The 23633-nt window shown below is 41.9% G+C and overlaps 1 protein-coding gene across 1 annotated transcript; it reads left to right on the top strand.

Annotated features, from left to right (window-relative positions):
- Nucleotides 1–1240: 1240 nt before the first annotated feature.
- pskh1 (protein serine kinase H1) lies at nucleotides 1241–23205 on the top strand. Its single transcript, XM_061722304.1, has 4 exons — nucleotides 1241–1325; nucleotides 2472–3089; nucleotides 6875–7792; nucleotides 16820–23205. Exons 2-4 carry the CDS (start codon nucleotides 3021–3023, stop codon nucleotides 17135–17137), a joined length of 1305 nt encoding a protein of 434 aa, XP_061578288.1. The 5' UTR covers nucleotides 1241–1325; nucleotides 2472–3020; the 3' UTR covers nucleotides 17138–23205.
- The last annotated feature ends 428 nt before the right edge of the window (nucleotides 23206–23633 follow it).

Genomic DNA, 23633 nt, shown 5'->3' with positions numbered 1-23633 from the left:
AAGCTGGATGAAACCACTTTGTTCATAATATGTTGTGTCAGTGCCCTACAAATTTAAAAAGCTCCCTGAATGACAAATGTTCAGATTGAGGTGTCCAAGAACAAAGTCACAAGTTTGTATGATTTTATTCAGATTCATATAGCAGCAACAACAGGCCAGAAGCCTATAGAGCCAGTTTTCTCACCATTGTATGTATATATATATATATATATATATATATATATATATATATATATATATATATATATATATATATATATATATATATATATATATATATATATATATATATATAAATATATATATATTTATATTTATATTTATTTATATATATATATATATATATATATATATATATATATATATATATATATATATATATATAAATATATATATTTATATATATATATATATATATATATATATATTTTTTTTTTTTTGTAAATATTTTTGTGCTAAGAGCAGAGGGGGGGGGGGGGGTCTGCTGTAAACCTGAAACACAAGAAAAACACACAACGGGCACACAACAATTTGATTTGATTTGATTTATCTTATTTTTGTACATGTAAAAAAACAACACTTCATGAGAAGTTTAAGAAAACAAAACAAGAATTTCATCCTTTAACACTTGCTATCTTGATTTACATGTGCCAAAAAGAGTAGGAAGAACTGTAAACTTATTTAGTCCTACCCCCATTCACTGATCATTTAACCTGTATTTATAAATACTCACACACTGTACTCACACTGCTTAATAACATTATTATTATTATTATTATTATTATTATTATTATTATTATTATTATTATTATTATTATTATTATTATACCCACAGTTAGCCATCAGTTTGGTTTTGACCAAAGATCATTTTAAAACGTAATCTTTGATTGATGACAAATACAGAGAATGAAAAGTCAGCTCTGGTTCGACTGCCCCTCGACTTTCTGAACGAGGTTTTATTTTGAAAGTCCCGGGCGGAAGCGTGTGGTCTGTCCTCCAGCTGCGGGTCTGGGCTGAACAACAGCAGGGAGGAAGGAAGGCGAGCCGCGGAGCGACGGACGCTCCGCACTTTCTGTCCCCTCGGAAACTTTCCCAGGACCCACCGCTGCCCTCCGGCCTCGAGCAGCGGTGCTGCCCGCCGACAGCGCGGTGTTTGGCGGCTCGTCCTCGGCCGTGGGAGTCGGGGAGAGGAGCGGGGAGAGCGGCGGGGTGAGTGGGGTGAGTGGGGTGAGGAGGCTGGCTTTGGCTCCGGTCCTCCAGCCCTGCTGCTGCTGCTGCTGCTGCTCCAGCTCTCTAGCTGCTCTCACACCGCTGGAAACTCAGAGGTGAGCTCCAAACTTCTCACACCGACGCTTTTCAGGACACCGTTGGTGTCTGAAAGTTTTGACAAACTTTCTTGATTCCACTCAACTTTGAATGACCTGATTTAGTGTATGTCTGTTGGGGGGGAAAACAACTTTAACATGAGTTGGGCCTGGGCTAGGAAAGAAACAGACACTTAAAAAAACCGTACATGCTGTTGTACTTGAACTCACAGGACTGTCTCAGGAAATTAGAATATTGTGATAAAGTCCTTTATTTTCTGTAATCCAATTAAAAAAACAAAAATGTCATACATTCTGGATTCATTACAAATCAACTGAAATATTGCAAGCCTTTTATTATTTTAATGTTGCTGATTATGGTTTACAGTTTAAGATTAAGATTCCCAGAATATTCAAATTTTTTGAGATTTGAGTTTTCTTAAGCTGTAAGCCATGATCAGCAATATTAAAATAATAAAAGGCTTGCAATATTTCAGTTGATTTGTAATGAATCCAAAATGTATGGCATTTTTGCATTACAGAAAATAAAGGACCTTATCACAATATTCTACTTTTCTGCGACAGTCCTGTATGATGTGCACTAAACATATTTAAAATGTGATTTACAGATGTTCCCAGATGAGTTTCTGTTGTTGTACATGCATGTCTGTCTTTAAATTGGCCTCATCAAAAACTTTTTTTTATAAAACTGGTGTTTAACTCAAGTTAAGCACTTTAAAGAAATAATGGGACGATGTGTAATCTGCATTAACACTTTAAATCTCTTGCACTTAGCACTTTAAACATGACCGTCACTTAATTACTGGTATCAATTGTAACATGTTTTTATTTCTTATTGATTTTATCTAGCTCAGTCGTGTCTTTTAATGTGTCTTTTTTATGTTGTCTTTCGTTGTTATATCTTGTCTTCCTTGTTTGCTGGTGTCTGATTTTATGTCTGGCATTGATTTGCCGCAGGGACGAATGGTGGAAATTAGTCTATCGCTATAACCATGCGAGTTTAGACCTGTGTTCATCAACATGTACAGTCCCTGTCAACAAATAAATAAATAAATTGAATTGAAGTGCTTAAATGAATCTGTTGCTACTTCTAACTGTGAATTTTACTCTTGAGCTTGGATTCATATTTCATTTTTAATTTCACAGCTTTTCTCCTCTTCAGCCTGCGATTCTCCAGCGGAGCTTATTGAATCGTGGGGAGAGACGGCTGCTGCTGGCATAACGACCTTTCCCAATGGATCAAATCACAGCTTATTTTCCATGAAAGGTCTGCATAATTCCTGCAGACATCTTTGACTTCCCTCTCTCAGACTTGTTTGGGAGAAACTTGGTGTCCCAGGTGAACCACTGCATCACCGGTCAATCATTTTGCCATCGTGAACATCCATACACACCTTCCTGAGATGGCATCCTAGCTGGGTCCTCCAGGGCCTGCGGTGACCCCCCGTCTCCAGCCCACTGTCCAATTGGGGGAACCATCCGACAACAGCTTACAAGAACTAATAGCAGCGTGCAAAATGTATTAATGAATGCTCCTGAGTTGTGACTGCTGATGCCAGGACGTTGGGACTTGACCGAGTGTGGACAGATCGTGGATGCTGGATGTCCTGAAGGTGTTGAGTCTGGCGTTGTGGTGATGAGGCAGGGATCCTGGTGCCCTGGGAGCCGGGTTGGCCAGTGGCCGGAGGGGATGTGATGGGGTGCCGAAACAGCAAGGTCCTCCCTGAGCCTCCAGGGGACGTTCAGTTGGACCTGGTCAAAAAGGTCAGTACATTGATACTGTTATGATTATTGGTCACAGTAACACAACTCTGAACACAACTGATGGATAAACTAGTTATGATCAGTAGCACCGTTATTACTGAATAGAGGGAACGCACATGACGTCACAGATGTGACTTCACAGCGGGTTACGCCCACTGAGTGTCAGAAAGACGGAGTGTCAGAAAGACGGAGTGTCAGAAAGACGGAGTGTCAGAAAGACGGAGTGTCAGAAAGACGGAGTGTCAGAAAGACGGAGTGTCAGAAAGACGGAGTGTCAGAAAGACGGAGTGTCAGAAAGACGGAGTGTCAGAAAGACGGAGTGTCAGAAAGACGGAGTGTCAGAAAGACGGAGTGTCAGAAAGACGGAGTGTCAGAAAGACGGAGTGTCAGAAAGACGGAGTGTCAGAAAGACGGAGTGTCAGAAAGACGGAGTGTCAGAAAGACGGAGTGTCAGAAAGACGGAGTGTCAGAAAGACTGAGTGGCAGCAAGACTGAGTGGCAGCAAGACTGAGTGGCAGCGTAAACTTTCAGTTTGAGCAACTGGAAAACATCTAAAATGGGAAAGAGCTGTTGTGCGACTGTTCTCATAAATTTAGCAAGAAATCTGAGTTATCGTTTTACAGACTGCCGAAAAATAAGCTTAAGAGAGACAAATGGATTGCTGCAATTCACAGAAACAACTGGATTCATGGCACCGAAACGTGGATTTGTGGTTCCCATTTTGTATCGGGTAATGTTGGATTTTTGGGTAGCTAACGTTAAACGGTCAAATCATAAAGTACTTTAATTTCTACAACAAATCCTGCCTTGAAGTCGGACCAAGCGTCAAGACTTTTGTAAGCCTTCAAGCTTTGCTTCGTGTATTTCCCCGGCGTAGAAATTAAGTACATATAAATATCAGGAAACTCGATTCGTGGCCAAATATTATTGTCCATAGACCACTGGTTCTTGGTAACTGTACCAAATATTAATGTCCATGGACCACTGGTTCTTGGGGTAACTGTACCAAATATTAATGTCCATGGACCACTGGTTCTTGGTAACTGTACCAAATATTAATGTCCATGGACCACTGGTTCTTGGGGTAACTGTACCAAATATTAATGTCCATGGACCACTGGTTCTTGGTAACTGTACCAAATATTAATGTCCATGGACCACTGGTTCTTGGTAACTGTACCAAATATTAATGTCCATGGACCACTGGTTCTTGGGGTAACTGTACCAAATATTAATGTCCATGGACCACTGGATCTTGGTAACTGTACCAAATATTAATGTCCATGGACCACTGGTTCTTGGTAACTGTACCAAATATTAATGTCCATGGACCACTGGTTCTTGGTAACTGTACCAAATATTAATGTCCATGGACCACTGGTTCTTGGGGTAACTGTACCAAATATTAATGTCCATGGACCACTGGTTCTTGGGGTAACTGTACGGGTCACTGTCAAGTCCAACTGACTATAATTTAAGCCCATAATCAGCTGTTATCCCGTCTTCTCCACTAGTTGCAGCTGTTTTTGCTGATGTTTTACCACTCAGTGAGAGTAAGGGGGCTGGTCCAGTGGGGAAGTGACGTCAATGCATTCCCTCTATACATCACAATGCATTAGGAATAGCCATTTAAGACTAAACAAATAGGGTGCTGTCACACCGTAGTTTGAAGTTTGAAGCTCTGACCTTGTTTTTTTCCACTCCAAGACACACCGAGAAAACCCTCGCCTTCAAACGTGCACGCAGCGAAATCCAACAGGGAACTCTTTCTTGGGGAAATTTCTGTCATTTCGGAAAAGTAAACTCCAGAGTTTGTTTCGGTAGTACAGCCATCTTTCCCTTTGATGTGATTGACTTGTTTTTTCATGTCCACTTTTTAAATGCTTTAGTTGTTTTCAGTCTTGGTAGAGAATAGCTAAGAAAACAATTTGTAAAGTCTGCAAAGTAAAAAAATAACTCGGCAAGGAACAACAAAAACATCTGGGAAAACAAACGTGAAGCGGTGTCACCCGGCTGAGCGTCCTTAATGTCATAAAGCTAACAAAACCTATGTTTATGTAGTGCAAAAGCGCAATATCTGTAACTTGTAAGCTGAAACTACCGGCGTGATTTACGTTGGATATTTCAGCAAATGCAGCGCTTCCATGTGAAGGTGCATCTCAGTGATTTGGAAGCAGGAGTCATTGTTATCTTGTTTCTCATCTGGGTATCTTTTCTGCCTCTTTGGCAGTGGGATTAAGCAGATTCAGTATCATTGATAGAATTATTGATGCTTTGGAAGAAAATGTATAAAAAATCATCAGCATTTAGTCCCACATGGAAACTCACAGTTAGCATGTGGGAGCATTTTTGAATCTCTCATCAGGCTCAGTACAAATGCTCGTCTGGCAGCCCACATCCTTTAATAAAACAAAGGCTCAGTCTACAATTACTGCTCTGTTTACTGTTACAATGGCAACTTAAGCACACACGTCACATTCAAGTGGCAGTTTAAAATGTGACCTGTTGTCACCAAAGGCCAGCGCTAGAGAACATGACCAGATGATTTCACTTCATTATTGTGACATATATGTGAATAAATGTCATTAGTATGTCAATAATGTAATTTCTATTGAAATGCAAGTTTTGTTTATCCTGTGAATGTGGGGCACAGGACACATAAATTGAGATTTCATGCAAATGTAGTTTGTGTATGCAGTTTTTTGGGGAAAAAATGCAATTGGTCAAAATCATTAGCGGGTGAGAACTGTAGGGAAATTGGAAATTGACAAAGGTCAGAAAACGGGCGAGTTCAGTGTTGGTTATGTAAGGGATAATGGTTAATGTTCACCTCGAAGGCCATAATCCCGCTTATACCACGTTCACTTACCAAAAAACATAAATATTAAATCAGTTATTCATGCTTTAATGTGTTTTCAGTGTAAATCATTAGTTTTAAAACAAGCCGCGGCTGAGCAACTATTTAATCTCTCGTCTGCAGCCGTTGGAACCTGGTAAGTTACAAAGTTTTTTAACAAGCCATAACTCAGTTTCCTTGGTAACACCTGAGGGTCTGACTTATACCTGGAACAATCACTACCGTCCCATAAGGTCCTTAATGGACACAGTGTTGATTCTCCAGTAACTAGGACGGACCTGAGATACGACTTAGCAACGGGAGATATTCTAGTCCACTCAGCTCCGCTCGGCTATGCTACAGTAACAAACAGGAAATAGATTTGTTTCAAAGATTCAAAGTCCACAGATAGTTTCCTAAATCGTTTTATTAAGCTACATATATGATCAACCATTCAAAAAAATAAACGTTTCATTAAGCTACAAATATTATCAACCATTCAAATAAATCAACGTTTTTAAATATTCATTTCTCCGGTTTCTTTTCATTTTCTTTTTTTTTTTCTCCTTTTCTGCATCCCACTCATCAAAATTGTTAAATTCACCAAATAAATTAAAAGAAATGACAAAATCCCTCATGTCTCCGTCCTGCAGTAGTCAGCTCTTCTTCTCTGAATCTCCGTTGCCGTGGTTACCACCTGGCAGTTGATCCAGCGCAATGATATTAAAGTTATCAGGCAATTTGCCCGAACTTGGAGGTTATCACTTTTAACCTCCACCTGCCAGCCAATCAGAATCGAGTATTCACACAGACCGTGGTATAATAGTTATTATTATTTAGTACATGTGATCAAATGGTCATTGAACATTATTTGCCAGTATTTCAAAGTATTCTACATCTGTGCTTGTGTGTATTTTCCAGCTGTGATAAACTGTTTCTCGATCTGCAGGTTGATCCTCCACAACCTCCCCACACCGATATCTATAAGCACTTCATACGAGGGGATGGCACTGGGAGCAAAATGGGTGTGGCTGGTGGAGTGGGGGGTGACAAGCCAGACTTTGCAGCCGCAAATCCAGCCCAGATGCAGGCCGCCACTCCCACCGCCCAGCCCTCCAAGGACCCGTCCGAGCTGTCGGACCCCCAGCGCAAGAAGGTGGCCAAGTATCGAGCCAAGTTTGACCCCAGAGTCACGGCAAAGTACGAGATAAAAGCCCTGATCGGCCGCGGGAGCTTCAGCCGCGTCGTTCGCGTGGAGCACAAGAGCACGCGGCAGCCTTACGCCATCAAAATGATCGAGACCCGTTACAGAGAGGGGAGGGAAGTGTGCGAGTCGGAACTGTGCGTGCTCCGTCGGGTCCGGCACACCAACGTCATCCAGCTGATGGAGGTGTTTGAGACGGCGGAGCGCGTCTACATGGTGATGGAGCTGGCCACGGGAGGGGAGCTCTTCGACCGGATCATCGCCCGGGGATCCTTCACGGAGCGGGATGCCACGCGGGTCCTGCAGATGGTGCTGGACGGGGTCAAGTACCTGCACGCTCTGGGGATCACTCACCGGGACCTCAAGCCGGAGAACCTGCTGTACTACCACCCTGGAGCCGACTCCAAGATCATCATCACGGACTTTGGTTTGGCCAGCAGCAGGAAGAAGGGGGACGAGTGTCTGATGAAGACGACATGCGGCACGCCGGAGTACATCGCCCCTGAGATCTTGGTGAGGAAACCCTACACGAATGCAGTGGACATGTGGGCCCTTGGGGTGATATCGTACATCCTGCTGAGTGGTACCATGCCGTTTGAGGACGACAACCGCATGAGGCTCTACCGGCAGATCCTGAAGGGGAAGTACAGCTTCTCTGGAGAGGTGAGGAGTGACATTCATTGCTTACTTATGTTTTAACCCATTAATTCTTCACTCACTACGTTTACATGCAGTCAATAACCCTTTTCTAACCCGAATATTGGGTCATGTAAACGCCTAATGGGATTTCCCCATCAAAAGGAACAGGAATTTGTTTTCTTCGCATGTTCTTTTCGCAAGGAATTTTGGTCTTTTGAGTCCAGGAAGTTCTTATAAACACAGAGAAACACAAGACCATGAGGAGACTAATCACTTCATAAATGTAATGAATGATATGAACATTTCTGCATTTGTAGACGGTAGAAAGTACCGGGATAGCCAGATTTACAAGAAGGTGAGCGAAAAGTTGCATGAAGCAGGATTTGTACGAACGCCAGACCAGATCAAGCTCCGCTGGAAGACGCTGGAAAAGGCGAACTGCAGGGCAGAGAAACAAAACGATATCTCTTACTTGCAATGGGATGAGGAAAGATTGTTTTAGGATGCTTTCAGACCTGTGGCCCGTTTGTTTTGTTCCGATTCAGGGGCTAAATCGATACAGTTGTTTCGTTTGTGGGGTTTGTGTTCACAAGGCAACCGTCTGTAGCGGTTCAAAGCTGTTAACAAATGCCATGAACCAACTGTTCTCTCATTGGTCAGAAATGAACGCGGAAGGAGTTTCCTCTTCCGTACCCCGGGAAAAACAACAATGGTTATAGCCCCTTTCACATAGAGGACGCAGACTGCCGCCGGCGCCAGAGCGGACCGCTCTGCTGCCGAGCTCAGCGGCGGGCGAGAGGGCGCCTGCCTGCCCGAATTGAACATTTTTTAATTTCACCGTGCAGCACTGTGACGACATCTCGGCGCGTCCAATAGGAGAGAAGGGGGAAGAGAGAGAAGGGAGAAGAGAGAAAGTTGTGTCCAATAGGAGAGAAGGTGGTGGAGGTCCAGTGCCGACTCTGCGTCCTACCCGGCGGTGGGCGCAGCGCAAACCGCGCTCTATGTGAAAGCAGCTTATGAGTGAGTTGTGTCGGTTGCTGTGTGGATTATGTTCTCACTGCAAACGAAGCGCTCCAGGTCTGGAATGAAATCGAGCCGAGAACCTAACCCTAACCTCTCCTAGGTGATCTCGGCTCGCTTGTTTTGTGCCGCATCCGAGCGCGATTGCTGTGTTCACATATACCAAACGATCCGATCTTTAGGGGGAAGCGCTCCCTGTTCCGGAACAACTGCTCCAAATGGGACAGAGGTGAAAGCACCCTGAGTCTAGGTGAGGCATACTGAGGGGTTAAAGTTCTTGCACACCAATAGTGGCAAAAAGTGCAATGGCTGTTTTTTGTTGCATTGATTAGAACACATATGCAGCATTTAACCTGACAATCCTCTGGAAAGGTTTTAGGAGAGAAGTTTTGTATAAAAATGAGTTTTTTTTAAAGATATCCTTTGGAGTAGAGAGTAACATTCTGTTTTATAATCGTATTTGGGAGCTTGTATATCATCATAGAACCACGGAGGAGGAGAGTGTGTAGTGACAGCAGTACAGAGAGGAGCTCTGACGTCCTGAGGGGGCATTAGCCTTTATGACAGAGTTTAGATTTCTGGCTGCAGACCCAGCAGCTAGTTTTGTAGGTTGAATTAGTAACATAAGTTTGATTTTGGGAAGCCGGTGTCAAGTGGAATGAAATATCGCTTTTGTTTTCTGGAACCACAAATCCACCACCATGTTCTGGACCATCTGCACTATATACAGCATCAGATGATATTATTTGATAGTGGCACAACTGGGAGATGGTTTCAGCATGTTGGGACAAGGACTAAAGTCATCCATCATGATATCCAGGTCTCCTGCCCTTTGGATGCGAAAGAAGATGCATTTTTAATAGCGGTGCAATTCCCCTCGTGACCACTAATTCGCGATCTTTCAAGCTACTCAAGGGCACCTTACAGTATTTGATTTGATTTGAAGATTTTATTTAGAAAATGCATGATAAAAAAAAAAGAGTACAAAAAAGTAAAAAAACGAATGTGTGTGTATATATATATATATATATATATATATATATATATATATATATATATATACATTTTTTTTTTTTTTTTTTTTTTTTTTTCCTGTTTGTGTGTGTACAGACCTTGGGCAGACCTCACGGATTCACAAACATGCTCAAAACGGAGTAGGATTGAAGTAAACACTTATCCAGTCCTACCCCTGAATCTTACACACATTCTTACATATTACCCAGGGGGCCAAGCAGAAAAACAGACATGGAGTGTTGTAAAAGGTTTGACACCAGAAATGATATCTAGGACCTTCAAGGATCACAACCTGGGTGGACAACCCGGTCAACTAGCTGCTGGAAAGCTACAGGGGGCCAAAAACCCTCTTTTTGGGACATTTTCCAGGCGAAATTATGTATCTGCAAATGTTTAGGTACTACAATGGCATTAATAGTCATAGAACTATAAAATTTGGCAGAGAGTATGTTGACACATAGGGGAAGACAGGAAAATAATATTCTGGCCCTTGCTGCAACTCTATTTTAAGATATCACTCTCAACATCCCAAAAAAGACAAAAAAAAGTACTGCTCGCCTAACAAATTCTCATGAAAATCAATATTTTTCAGTACTTTATGGAGAATATCTATGCCTACCATGTATATACAAAACTTCCCAAATTCATAAGCTTTTATTTGAGTCCAAGATGGCCTTTCTATCTCGAAGGCTGCACTAAGCTGTGCCTAAATGTCTGCTCTATATCCCAAATCGAGAATTGTACTGAAACTGAATTTCCAGTCAGTGTTCCACGAGATGAGGTCAAGTGCTATTTCTTCTTCTATCATTTGAATAACATCCTATATTGATACTTAGATATTGATGATAATAAGAAACAAAATTCCTGTCAGCAAAACATTTATTTTCATTTGGATTTTCATAAATTGAATACAAAATAGCCATTTTCGTGGCCAGAACTAGATTGTGATTTTAAAAAAAGAAAAGAAAAAAAAAGTAACCTGACATAATACATGTCCAAATTACAGCAGGTATAACAGGTTTTAGTATCAGTGTCTAGTTTTTTGATTCACTGCTGCTGCCACTGAACTCCAATGTGACTGTGTTTAATCTGTTGCATCTGGTTGTCAGTCCCTGGCAACGGCACCCGTCATCTGTTATGGCATCGGTTGGGTTCTCACCAAATTCTTCCAGTGCCGGTATGTCCAGAATCATGCTTCTCTTAAACCACGCCTTCTTTCAACTGAAATATGGGTAACTAGTTGTATCTCTGCCACTCAGACTGTGGACAAAGGGCATTGCACAACACTGTGAAGGTCCCAGTGCCACAACCATTTTATGGATAGGCAAGTATGCTGTTGACCTCGACTGGGGATATCGTCGGACGGTGGAAGGAATACTTCGAGGATCTCCTCAACCCGACTGACATGCCTTCCACTGAGGAAGCAGAGAGTGGGGACTCTGGGGCGTGCTCATCCATCACCCAAGCCTAGGTCACTGAGGTGGTTCGTAAGCTCCTCGGTGGCACCGGGGGTGGATGAGATTCGCCCTGAGTACCTCAAGTCTCTGGATGTCGTAGGGCTGTCTTGGTTGACACGCCTCTGTGACATCGCATGGAGGAAGGGGACAGTACCGCTGGGGTGGCAAACCGGGGTGGTGGTCCCTCTTTTTAAAAAGGGGGACCGGAAAGTGTGTTCCAACTACAGGGGGATCACACTTCTCAGCCTCCCCGGGAAAGTCTACGCCAGGGTACTGGAGAGGAGATTACGGCCGATAGTTGAACCTCGGATTCAGGAGGAACAATGCGGTTTTCGTCCCGGTCGTGGAACGCTGGACCAGCTCTATACCCTCCGCAGGGTGATAAGGGTTCATGTGAATTTGCCCAACCAGTCTACATGTGTTTTGTGGATCTGGAGAAGGCATTTGACCGTGTCCCTCGTGCCATTCTGTGGGGGGTCAGTGAGTATGGAGTCCGGGGCCCTCTACCAAGGGCTGTCCGGTCTCTGTATGATCGAAGCAGGAGTCTGGTTTGCATTGCTGGCAGTAAGTCAGACTTGTTCCCGGTGCATGTTGGACTCCGGCAGGGCTGCCCTTTGTCACCGGCCCTGTTCATAATTTTTATGGACAGGATTTCTAGGCGCAGCCAAGGGCCGGAGGGGATCCGGTTTGGGAACCTCAGGATTTCATCTCTGCTTTTTGCAGATGACGTTGTCCTGTTGGCTTCATCGGACCGGGACCTTCAGCATGTGCTGAGGCGGTTTGCGGCCGAGTGCAACGCGGCAGGGATGAGAATCAGCACCTCCAAGACCGAGGCCATGGTTCTCGACCGGAAAAGGGTGGCATGCCTTCTCCGGGTGGGTGGAGAAGTCCTGCCTCAGGTGGAGGAGTTCAAGTATCTCGGGGTCTTGTTCACGAGTGAGGGAACAATGGAGCGTGAGATTGACAGACGGATCGGTGCAGCGTCCGCAGTAATGCGGTCGATGTACTGGACCGTCGTGGTGAAGAGGGAGCTGAGTCGAAAGGCGAAGCTCTCGATTTACCGGTCAATCTACGCCCCTACCCTCACCTATAGTCATGAACTTTGGGTAGTGACCGAAAGGACGAGATTGCGGATACAAGCGGCCGAGATGAGTTTCCTCCGCAGGGTGGCTGGACGCGCCCTTAGAGATAGGGTGAGGAGTTCGGTCACCCGGGAGGAGCTCGGAGTCGAACCTCTGCTCCTTCACATTGAGAGGAGTCAGCTGAGGTGACTTGGGCATCTGTACCGGATCCTCCTGGACGCCTCCCTAGGGAGGTGTTCCAGGCATGTCCCTCCTCCCTAGGGAGGTGTTCCAGGCATGTCCCTCCTCCCTAGGGAGGAGTTCCAGGCATGTCCCTCCTCCCTAGGGAGGAGTTCCAGGCATGTCCCTCCTCCCTAGGGAGGAGTTCCAGGCATGTCCCTCCTCCCTAGGGAGGTGTTCCAGGCATGTCCCTCCTCCCTAGGGAGGTGTTCCAGGCATGTCCCTCCTCCCTAGGGAGGTGTTCCAGGCATGTCCCACCGGGAGGAGACCCCGGGGAAGACCCAGGACACGCTGGAGAGACTATGTCTCTCGGCTGGCCTGGGAACGCCTCGGACTCCCCTCGGAGGAGCTGGAGGAAGTGTCTGGGGTGAAGGAAGTCTGGGCATCCCTGCTGAGGCTGCTGCCCCTGCGACCCGGGAACGGATAAAGCGGCGGACGATGGATGGATGGATGGCAAGTATGCATTTTGGGCTGTTCTCACCCACAGCTCTGCTAGATCACTAAGATGCGTTGCACCATAGTACAGGCACATGACAATGATGTCAGTGTCATTTGCATGTATGACAACTCTGTCAACTCCTTCATTCTGGACACTGTAGAGGGTGTGGAGTATGATCCTGGTGTCAGCCTCCTGCTGTGTAGACTCCAGAGCAGGAACATGCATAACAGACCCTCCTGTCAGCACTACACTCTTGGTCTCTTCTTTGAAACCACCACCCAGGTAGAGATGAGTTGGGCCAAGAACAGGTTCCAGTTGCTCATTCTCAGACAATTTGTCACAGAGGAAGCTCAGAAGATTTGCTTTGTTAGCTGAGACTGCAAAAAACTCCTTTGGGTCTGGAGCTGTAAACTGCTCACTGACTTCATACACTTTGGGTGGTTTTGATCGGGCATATCTCTTTTCCTGCTCAGCTGATTTAAGGCTGGGTCCACTGTACCTGTCACAACAGAAGTGTATGATCTGAGTGCCAGCAGGCACATCATTCAGCAGCAAGTTTTTGTATCGCTCAGCATTAGTTCCAAATAGTTCACCTTTTTGAAAAGACCAGTGTCTTATGGCACACATAGCATCAACTACTACTGCTGTCTTTTTGCCATCTTGAAGCAGATTAGGGATGCTGTTCACTTTGGTCTCCTCTTTCAGAATTTTTACTAGGCTTGCCTTGGTACCAGTTCTCATACTTCCATCCTACTGGAAGAGGGATGGGGGAAAGTCACTGCACTTGTGGTTGCCGATGAAGTCCACAATGTTAAGCTCTTCGCCACTGGCAATGATCTGTGTCATGCGCAGAAGGGCAGTAACTTCATTGCTCTTGCCAGATGCAAATGTTTTACCCCCAGACTTCTTGGATTTTGTGTTTTGTGTGTGGAAGGTGTTAAGCTTCACAATACTTGTCTTCTTCTGATCACTGGACAGTGACTCTGACAGAGCCCTCAAACCAAGTACTTTCACATTTGTCAGGTTGTCCTTGACTGTGGAACCTGCACATTGTCCAGTTGATATGTTGATCAGGCATGGTGTGGCTGTTGTGAATGGGTTGGTCTCTACTGCTGCCATGACGTGGACTACCATCTCAGCATTCCTGGTGACACGACTCCAACCAGATTCATGGTGTGGCTGGCATAGAGGCAAACAAATATTCTCCTTCTGTAAATGATATTAATGTAAATTCTTAAATATTTTATAAAGAAATAATATTTAAAGTATATTTACCTATTTTGAACAGCAAGCAATTCAGAAAACCACAGAGACCAGAAATAGAATGAGTCTGATCATGCCAGTTGATCAGTTCAGATCATGATCAGTTTTTCACAATAGGAGTTGCATTGTTTGGAGCCACCCTGTAGCTTTCCCGTAGCTAGTAGAAAGGCCATCTTGGACTTAAATGAAAGCTTATGAATTAAGGAAGTTTTCTATATACATGCTAAGCATAGATAAAGTACTGAAAAATATAAATTTTCATGAGAATTTGTTAGGCGAGCAGTACTTTTTTTTGTCTTTTTTGGGATGTTGAGAGTGATATCTTAAAATAGAGTTGCAGCAAGGCCCAGAATATTATTTTCCTGTCTTCCCCTATGTGTCAACATACTCTCTGCCAAATTTTATAATTTGGACATGTATTATGTCAGGTTACTTTTTTTTCTTTTCTTTTTTTAAAATCACAATCTAGTTCTGGCCACGAAAATGGCTATTTTGTATTCAATTTATGAAAATCCAAATGAAAATAAATGTTTTGCTGACAGGAATTGTGTTTCTTATTATCATCAATATCTAAGTATCAATATAGGATGTTATTCAAATGATAGAAGAAGAAATAGCACTTGACCACATCTCGTGGAACACTGACTGGAAATTCAGTTTCAGTACAATTCTCGATTTGGGATATAGAGCAGACATTTGGCCACAGCTAGTGCAGCCTTCGAGATAGAAAGGCCATCTTGGACTCAAATAAAAGCTTATGAATTTGGGAAGTTTTGTATATACATGGTAGGCATAAATATTCTCCATAAAGTACTGAAAAATATTGATTTTCATGAGAATTTGTTAGGCGAGCAGTACTTTTTTTTGTCTTTTTTGGGATGTTGAGAGTGATATCTTAAAATAGAGTTGCAGCAAGGGCCAGAATATTATTTTCCTGTCTTCCCCTATGTGTCAACATACTCTCTGCCAAATTTTATAGTTCTATGACTATTAATGCCATTGTAGTACCTAAATATTTGCAGATACATAATTTCGCCTGGAAAATGTCCCAAAAAGAGGGTTTTTGGCCCCCTGTAGCTTTCCAGCAGCTAGTTGACCGGGTTGTCCACCCAGGTTGTGATCCTTGAAGGTCCTAGATATCATTTCTGGTGTCAAACCTTTTACAACGCTCCATGTCTGTTTTCCCAAAAAATGGGGTTTTGCCCCCTGGGTATATAACAATTATATGTGTGTATATATATATATATATATATATATATATCAAAAGCACCGCGCTTTTAGTAACGTGTAGAGAAAATGCAGAAAAACGTAAGTAATAAGAGGAAGAGAAAGAAGATGTCGAAGGTGTGGGATTATTTCAAATTAGAAATAAATAAAAAATATATAAAAATAATAAAAAAAGGACCCGGTCCAAATGGTGTATGACTCTTACAATTTAAAAGCAGTGTTTAAGAATACTGCTTTTGTACTTTTGATACTTAGGAAAAATACGTTTTTTAATATCATATACATATAAAAACTTTGTATCGACAACTAACTTCTACAACGTTTTTTTTAATTAAGTGTTCTTTCTTGTTTTCTATTGTTTATTTAAAATTGGGCTTTAATCAAGCAAAAGTACATTTTATCTGATTACTCGATTAATCGATGGAATATTTGATAGAATAATCGATCACCAAAATATTCGATAGCTGCAGGTCTAGATGCAGGTATGCATAAGAGAACTGACTGCCTGAATGGCCACGGTTACATGATGTTTTTTAATTCGGAATTATTCCGAATTAAATAATTCAGAATTAAACCATTTTCCTTCCAGTTTACATGGAAATAGTAATTCCGAATTGAGGTTTACATGGAAAACACGTTTGATGGTCTTTCTCCAATTCCTCTACAGGTCTGGGGGTTGGGAAGGTTCTGATTGGATAGGGGGGGGACCAGAAGTTAAACTACCGGAAGAAAAACTAACTTAGCCGCTACAACTTTGAAAAGCTCACCATTTCTATTTATTTTCTGTCCTAATGATCTTTCCAGTTGCAGAGTTAAATACGGTAATTGAGACAATCAGTTCTTTTAATTATCTCCTGGTCCTCCAAGCTATTTATTAAATAAATGGTCTCTGCTCTTGACCAGCGTTTACTGCTGCTGCATCTTGAAACTTTGTTTGGAAAACAAGCCCAGCGTGGAATATAAGATCATGGAGACAGACGGGCGAGGGAACGAGCAGAAAGAAAGACGGAATTAATTTGACTTAAAAAGTGGAATGAGTTTACATGATCGCAGAATTATTCTATTCAGATTTAAAATCGGAATAAACCAGCCACTTACTTCGGAATTAAGTTTAATTCGGAATGGCCATTTTCATTCGGAATTAGGTGTTTACATGGTCATTTTTAATCATTTTTCATCTGATTTAATTTTAATTCTGAATTAAAGAGGAATTAAACTTCCCATGTAAATGCACTGATTGAGTCTTCAGCAGAAATGAAGCCACTGTAACTACACCCAGTTTGTTGCTGACGAGCTTTTTCCCGCCCCCCTGTCTCTCTCCTCTCTGCAGCCGTGGCCCAGCGTGTCCAACCTGGCCAAAGACTTCGTGGAGCGCATCCTGACGGTGGACCCCAGCGAGCGGCTGACGGCCGGCCAGGCCCTCAAGCACCCGTGGGTGGTCAGCATGGCGGCCTCCTCCTCCATGAAGAACCTGCAGCGCTGCATCTCCCAGAACCTGCTGAAGCGCGCGTCCTCCCGCTGCCACAGCACCAAGTCGGCCCAGTCCACGCGCTCCAGCCGCTCCACCAAGTCCAACAAAGCCCGCAGGGTGCGGGAGAAGGAGCTGCGCGAGCTCAACCGCCGCTACCAGCAACAGTACAACGGCTGAAAGGGAGTCTGGGGAGTCCGGGGAGTCTGGGTACTTCGCGGCCATCGGTTTTTTGTTTTGAAAGAACAAAATAAAAATTGAGACATAATCCAAAATAATTTGTTTCCCGTTTTTTTTTTTGATAATTAAAAACGAAAAATGGATCGTTATCCATTATCCGTTATCCGATTTCATTGATGTGTTTGAAAATCCAAATTGGGAATTAAAACAGCGAGTGGAAAACTCTTCTCTATTTCCTATTCGTTTTCAACGGGGGGGGCAGTGTGTTAGAGTTCAATTTATGTTATTGATTGGACGCTGCTTTTTTTTTAGGCTGCAGCTGAACGGACTGTCACAACATCACTGCAGTTTCATGACGGAGTGAAGACAGATTACAGATTAAACTCATGTTTCACTCCCAGGTTTCATATTTGATTTTTTTTCGGTTTCAAAATTAAAAAAAATCTAAAACTGTTAATTTTCAATCTGATCAACAAAAGAACCAGAAACCACTTTCCTCATTTATTACTGCGCATGTGCAATCCCCCCATTTGTCCAATCCTTGTTTTCAGTGTCCTTGAAAACGAATAGGAAATAGAGAAAAGAGTTTTCCACTCGCTGTTTTAATTCCCAATTTCGATTTTCAAACACATCAACAAAATCGGATAATGGATAACGATCCGTTTTCCGTTTTTTTTTTCATTATCAAAACAAAAAAGAGGAAACTTTTCTCTGTTTTATATTTTGTCATTTCAAAACAAAAAACGGATGGCCGTGAAGTACACGCACCCCGGGGCCGACATCTGCTGCAGATGTTCCGGGCGGTGGGGGACTCAAGGTTTCAAGTCATTGCCGCAATTCTTGCTTCTTGGCCTAGAAGTGCCCAGAAGTTAGTCGTCTAAAAACAACGACTTGGGTGAATTTAAGGCTGTACAGGTAGAAAGTTGAAGACTAAGACTAGAACCAATGAAAAGAGCCCTGATGGGAACACGGGACACGCCGTCTGAAGGTCGTGCTGCAGCAGCTACACGTTCTCTCCGCTGAGTCCTTCAAACTCTAGTCAGTGGGATGTTTCCTTCTAATCTTTCCCCTGTTCTTTTAAACTGTGTTGCTACATATTTATTTATTATTGAAGTGATTATAAGTCTCCATTCAGACGGTCACTGGATAATGACCTTCCACAAATATCTGTTGAACAGAGTTCTGGATGCTGATGTTTCCTAGAGGAAGAAGAGGGGAGATTCCTTCCCTTCACTCATTTCTGATTCCAAAGTGCTGTGAATTTTTTATTTTTATTTGGTTCTTCTGTTGAGCAGACTTTGTCTTTAGATGTTGGTAATCGCATCTCACTGCAACATAATCCCATTTTTGACAGCTCTAAGCTCATCTAATCTATTCTTGCCATGACTGATGCTCTTCAAGTGTTAAACTGGAGGAAGATTGTGAAGCTGTTTTAAAGTGTTAACGCTTCAATGTAGACTTAAAGAGGCTCCACTTCCAGGTTCTTCTCATCCTGGCAGCCTGAGCGCAGCGTTACCCAGCAATGACAAGCTGTTGCTCACGATTATTGGCCCTTAAGCTATTTTAGTTGTTTTTTTTCTATTGAGAGAGCCACGTGTTCGTAGACCACTAGAGCGGCAAGGACCGTACAGACCATCACTATTTTGGGTTGCACCAGTTTCATATTAAAATTTAGCAGCTGTAAAGTAAGTCTATTCATCGCCACATTAAATCATTTTGGAGCCGTCCAAAGAATTTGAACTGTTGAAGAAAGAGGAAACCCACTTCAAAACTGAAGTTAATGTGAAAACCCTAAAAGCTTCAGTCGGCCTCTGACTGGAGGGGAATTAGTCATAGTTTTGGATTGCACCCGCTACCAGAGGTACAAACCAACTAAATAACCTGCTTGGACAAAGAAAGAACCAAAGGTTCTTCAACTTACTGCTTCATTAGCTTCAAAAAGTAAATGAAACACAAACAAAGACATCCCAGATCTGAATGAATGAAATATTCTTATTAAATACTTTGTTCTTGACATAGTTGATTATGTTGACAACTAAAAATAAATAACAAAAATGTATCAACGGAAATCAAATTTTGCGACCCATGGAGGTCTGAATTTGGGGTTACACTCCGCATTAAAGTGGAAAAACACTACAGGCTGATCCAACTTTGATGTAATGGCCTTACAAACCCGTCTAAATGAGGCTCAGTAGTGGGCGTGGCCTCCACGTGCCTGTTTGACCCCCCTACCACGCCTGGGCCTGCTCCTGATGAAGGTCTGGACTAAAGCAGCCGCCAACTCCTGCAGTCTGCTGTTACGTGGCCTAACGTGAAGTAGGGCTGGGCGATATGGACCAAAAGTCATATCTCGATATTTTCTAGCTGAATATCGATATATATCGATATTTTTTCTGTGCCATAATTGGGGTTTCCCCCAAAGCATTATAGCATAGCATCTCTGTTAGCTTCATTTTTTCTGAGGCAAACCCTTAAAAAAACAGTCAGTTTTAATACAAAGCCTCGTACCAAATGTCACACAGGTTCCTTTATTAACAGAGGTCTGCACAATATCAAAATGTATAAAACAAATGAAATAAAAATAAACTGCCTGCATATAAAGAATAAAAATGCTTCTTGAATAAAATAAAACAAATATCCCTTTCCTGCATAACAATTAAATTAAAATACACTGTGCAATTAATACAATGTAGACAGTAACAGGCAGACTTTTCAACTGAGGTTGACAGTTGTGCAAATAACAAAACATTTGTGCAAATCTCAAGTAAAACATTCAAGTCAATTTGTCACAAAATAAGCTATATCAAAATCATAATTTTTTTTTTTTTAAATCAATATAAACGATATTGTCTCGTACCATATCGCGTTTGAAAATATATCGATATATATATTAAAATCTCGATATATCGCCCAGCCCTAACGTGAAGTAACGTTGCGTAGCGTGGGCTAGCGGGGCGTAACCTGAAGTAACGTGGGCCTAACGTGGCGTGAGACGTGATGTCCCAGATGTGCTCAGCTGGATTCAGGTCTGGGGAACGGGGGAGGGGGTAGTCCGTAGCGCCAATGCCAGTGCTGCAGGAACCTCTATGTGGGGGTCGTAGACTTCCATTGAGACCTAAAATAACACAATTACAGAATTTCAAACACATCCAAATAATCGCGCAACGTACTGAAACCATAAGATTATAAATTACAGTTCTATCCTGTCAATGAGATATGAAGGAATCATTAGTAATCAATAAAAGGTATGTCATCAAAAGTGAAGACTAAGTAAAAGGATGAGACGGGATGTGATGCTGAGCCTGGTGACTCCTACCTATGAGAGGGTTTTCTCATCTGAAACCAGCATTTCTGAGTGACCATTATTTCCTACTTTCAAAACATATTTGGCAGAGCATTTCTCACATTAAAAAAGTCCCATTTGGAGAGAGTAAGAGAGAGAAAAAGGTTGTTTATAAAGATGAGGCAACATTATTATGACTATTATTGACAACCAGCGATCCAGGCAACTCTGGGCTCTAGATCCACGCTAGTTAAGGAGCTGGCGTTGGTTCCAGACACGGGGAATTCCCGCTCTGGGAGCCCCACGAGGATTGTCTTGTATACGACTATCAAGGTACCACCATATTAGCAAACTTGATAGAAAAATAAGTATCTCAAGTTGCTTTAGTTTGGCTTTCAGCTCAGAAAAGACACGTTTCTCATGAATTAGTCGACGCTGGTGCAACCCTGTCCTTGTTCAGCAAACATCAGTAGCTCTGTGGGTTCTGTTGATATGAAAATATCTCTCCTGTCTGACTCATTGACTACGTTTACCTGCAGTCAAAATTGGGGTTAAGGTCAATATTCCGGTTACTGAAACATTGGGAAAAATCTGTTTCCATGCGTGAGTAAACAGGGTTATTCCTGTAAACATGGTGATTAATCATTTGGAATATCTGGATCAAACCAGCGACACACGGAGAACGTGATGACGCAATTCCCCTCATTTCTGCTTCTTCTTCCTGTATCCAAATCCAAAACAACAACAATAACAGCAGCACGGTGGATAATCAACAGCCCAGTAGAAGTGGTTTTATTTCTTGTCCCTGTAGTTCTCCTTTTTCAGCGTCTTTCAGCGGAGCTTGATCTGGTCTGGCGTTCGTACAAATGCTGCTTCATGCAACTTCTTGTAAATCTTCTATCCCGGTACTTTCTACCGTCTACAAATGCAGAAATGTTCATATCCTTCATTACATTTATGAAGTGATTAGTCTCCTCCTGGGCTTGCATTTCTCCGTGTTTATAAGAACTTCCTGGACTCAAAAGACCAAGATTCCTGGTGAAAACAACATGCAGAAAACAAATTCCTGTTCCTTTTGATGGGGAAATCCCGTTATGACCAAATATTCGGGTTAGAAAAAGAGTAACCCAGGGCTCATATTCAGGTTTGTAAAAACCGGAATATGAGACAATTCTGGTTATTCAAAGGAGTTATTGGTGTTTACATGGCCGTGCACAACCGGGTTATTGATAATATTCCGGTTAGAAAAGGGTTATTGATGCATGGAAACGCAGTCATTAACACACACGCGTGAGTATAAATCAAAAAATGGGACAAAAAGGAGAAGAGAGCAGGTCTGGCATGGAAGCCAGGAGAGATCCGCGCCTTGCTGGAGATTTCTGGTGCCCTTGTGTCGTTAACCTCCTAAATGTGTGAATGATACATGGAGGAGCTTGTAAAGGTGAATCGGATGCTGTTGGTTTATATTCCATATATTCCATATTTGGCTGTAGGAGGGTTTTTTGATCTGGAAAGTTAATTTCCTCTTTAAATGTAATCTATTCTGGATTGATTCTAGAGAACAACTGGAGTTGATCACATTGGTTATATCAGCTCTAAACTAACTAGTACATGAAGTGACTTCTGAAGTTTTAATTCTTACATTTCCAGTCCCAATAACCTGATGAAATGAGGCAATGTGATTACTGCTCAATTCAAAGGCGTGCTCATAAGATCTCAGCACGTGCTACTGAGACAAGGTGGAATTATTATTTTTGAACCCCTTTTTTTTTTTTTTTTTTTGAAGTTGCACAACTCTAAGATTCAGACATATAGATACGGATTCTTGTTCCTTCACCTTTTTGATGTTTTCCTCTCTGGCAAAGCACTTCTTGTACAGTATATGACTGAATCTTTTTTCTTGTTTATGGAATCTTTTCTCCATTTGTTTTTATGTTCTTTTTTTTTTTCTTGTCCTTTCAGAAGACGTCCAGAGTAAATCAAATGGCAAAGTTTAAAAGCTTCTTTCCGTCTTTGCTCTTGAAGGATGTTGATGTGACGTGCCGCAGGATTAGAAACATTTTCAATGTTGTGAACTATTTAATGTACTGGAACCCCAATCGAGCCATGTCAGCTGACCTCAGTTCTTCCTTTCTTTGCCGTCTCACTTGTTGCAGGATGCTCCGTCACATCTCTGTTTTCTTTTCTCTTTTTTTCTCCATTTCTTTGCTGCTGCCTGTTTACTAGATACTTCACCTCTTTTGTGTATTTTTCCTCTGAGTATCTTTCAAAAAGACCTCAAATTAGATTTTCGGTGGAACACGTGCCAGTACAATCAAATCTGTACTTTGTTTTCACCATTAAAAAGTATTATGAATATATATATATATATATATATATATATATATATATATATATATATATATATATATATATATATATATATATATATATACAGTATATAAAAATATATTGGATATAATTTCTCAGATTGAATTGGTTTTCTTCACTGACAGATTCTGTGTGTAGGATCTTTTAAAAATATTTTACCTTGTGCAGATTTGGATCATTGATTTGATCAAGAGCTTTCTGTGTGAAGTGAAACTGAAATATTACAAATAAGAAACGCAAGTCTTCATGAAATGATTTGGAGGTGGATTGTTTTGGTTGAGGTAGTAGAACCTACATGTCAACTGATGTCAATTCATTTGGTTTTGCAGAATGTCACTTTTTTTAACATTCTTTTCATTTTTTATGTCTGTGATTTTATATAGATGCTGTTATTTTAAATAAAGTAACCATTTCAACACTGTTAGCTGAAAACTGTTTATCTTCACTTTGATTCCTCTGTCATTCATTTTTTTTTTTTTTTTTTTTTTAAGAAATTCTAAAGGTGAGTTGTGTGTGCAAATATAAGACCTGACTAGCTGCTTCATGGTATTATGTTCCCGTCTGTGTTAGCTAAAGGAGACAGATCTCAAGAATCGGAATCTTAGTTGGCAAGTTTTCAAAATGACAGATTCCACATCAGTGCAAAATGTTCATAGTTCTCGAAAATGAATATCATGTGAAATGGCCACAACAAACTACAAGAACAATGGAGAACCATGATGGTGATGAGATACTTATAATTCATAAAAAATGGAAGAGAAGAAGAGTGATCGTCACCACCCAGTGGATCATGACGGTCCGCCCTGCAGCATAAGCCTATAGCAGCATATCTACCACAAAGCT

Source organism: Cololabis saira, chromosome 5 (genome assembly GCF_033807715.1).
Source record: "Cololabis saira isolate AMF1-May2022 chromosome 5, fColSai1.1, whole genome shotgun sequence".
Lineage (NCBI taxonomy): Eukaryota > Metazoa > Chordata > Actinopteri > Beloniformes > Belonidae > Cololabis > Cololabis saira.
Note: the sequence above shows the minus strand (reverse complement) of the source record. Positions and strands in the feature narration are given on the sequence as shown.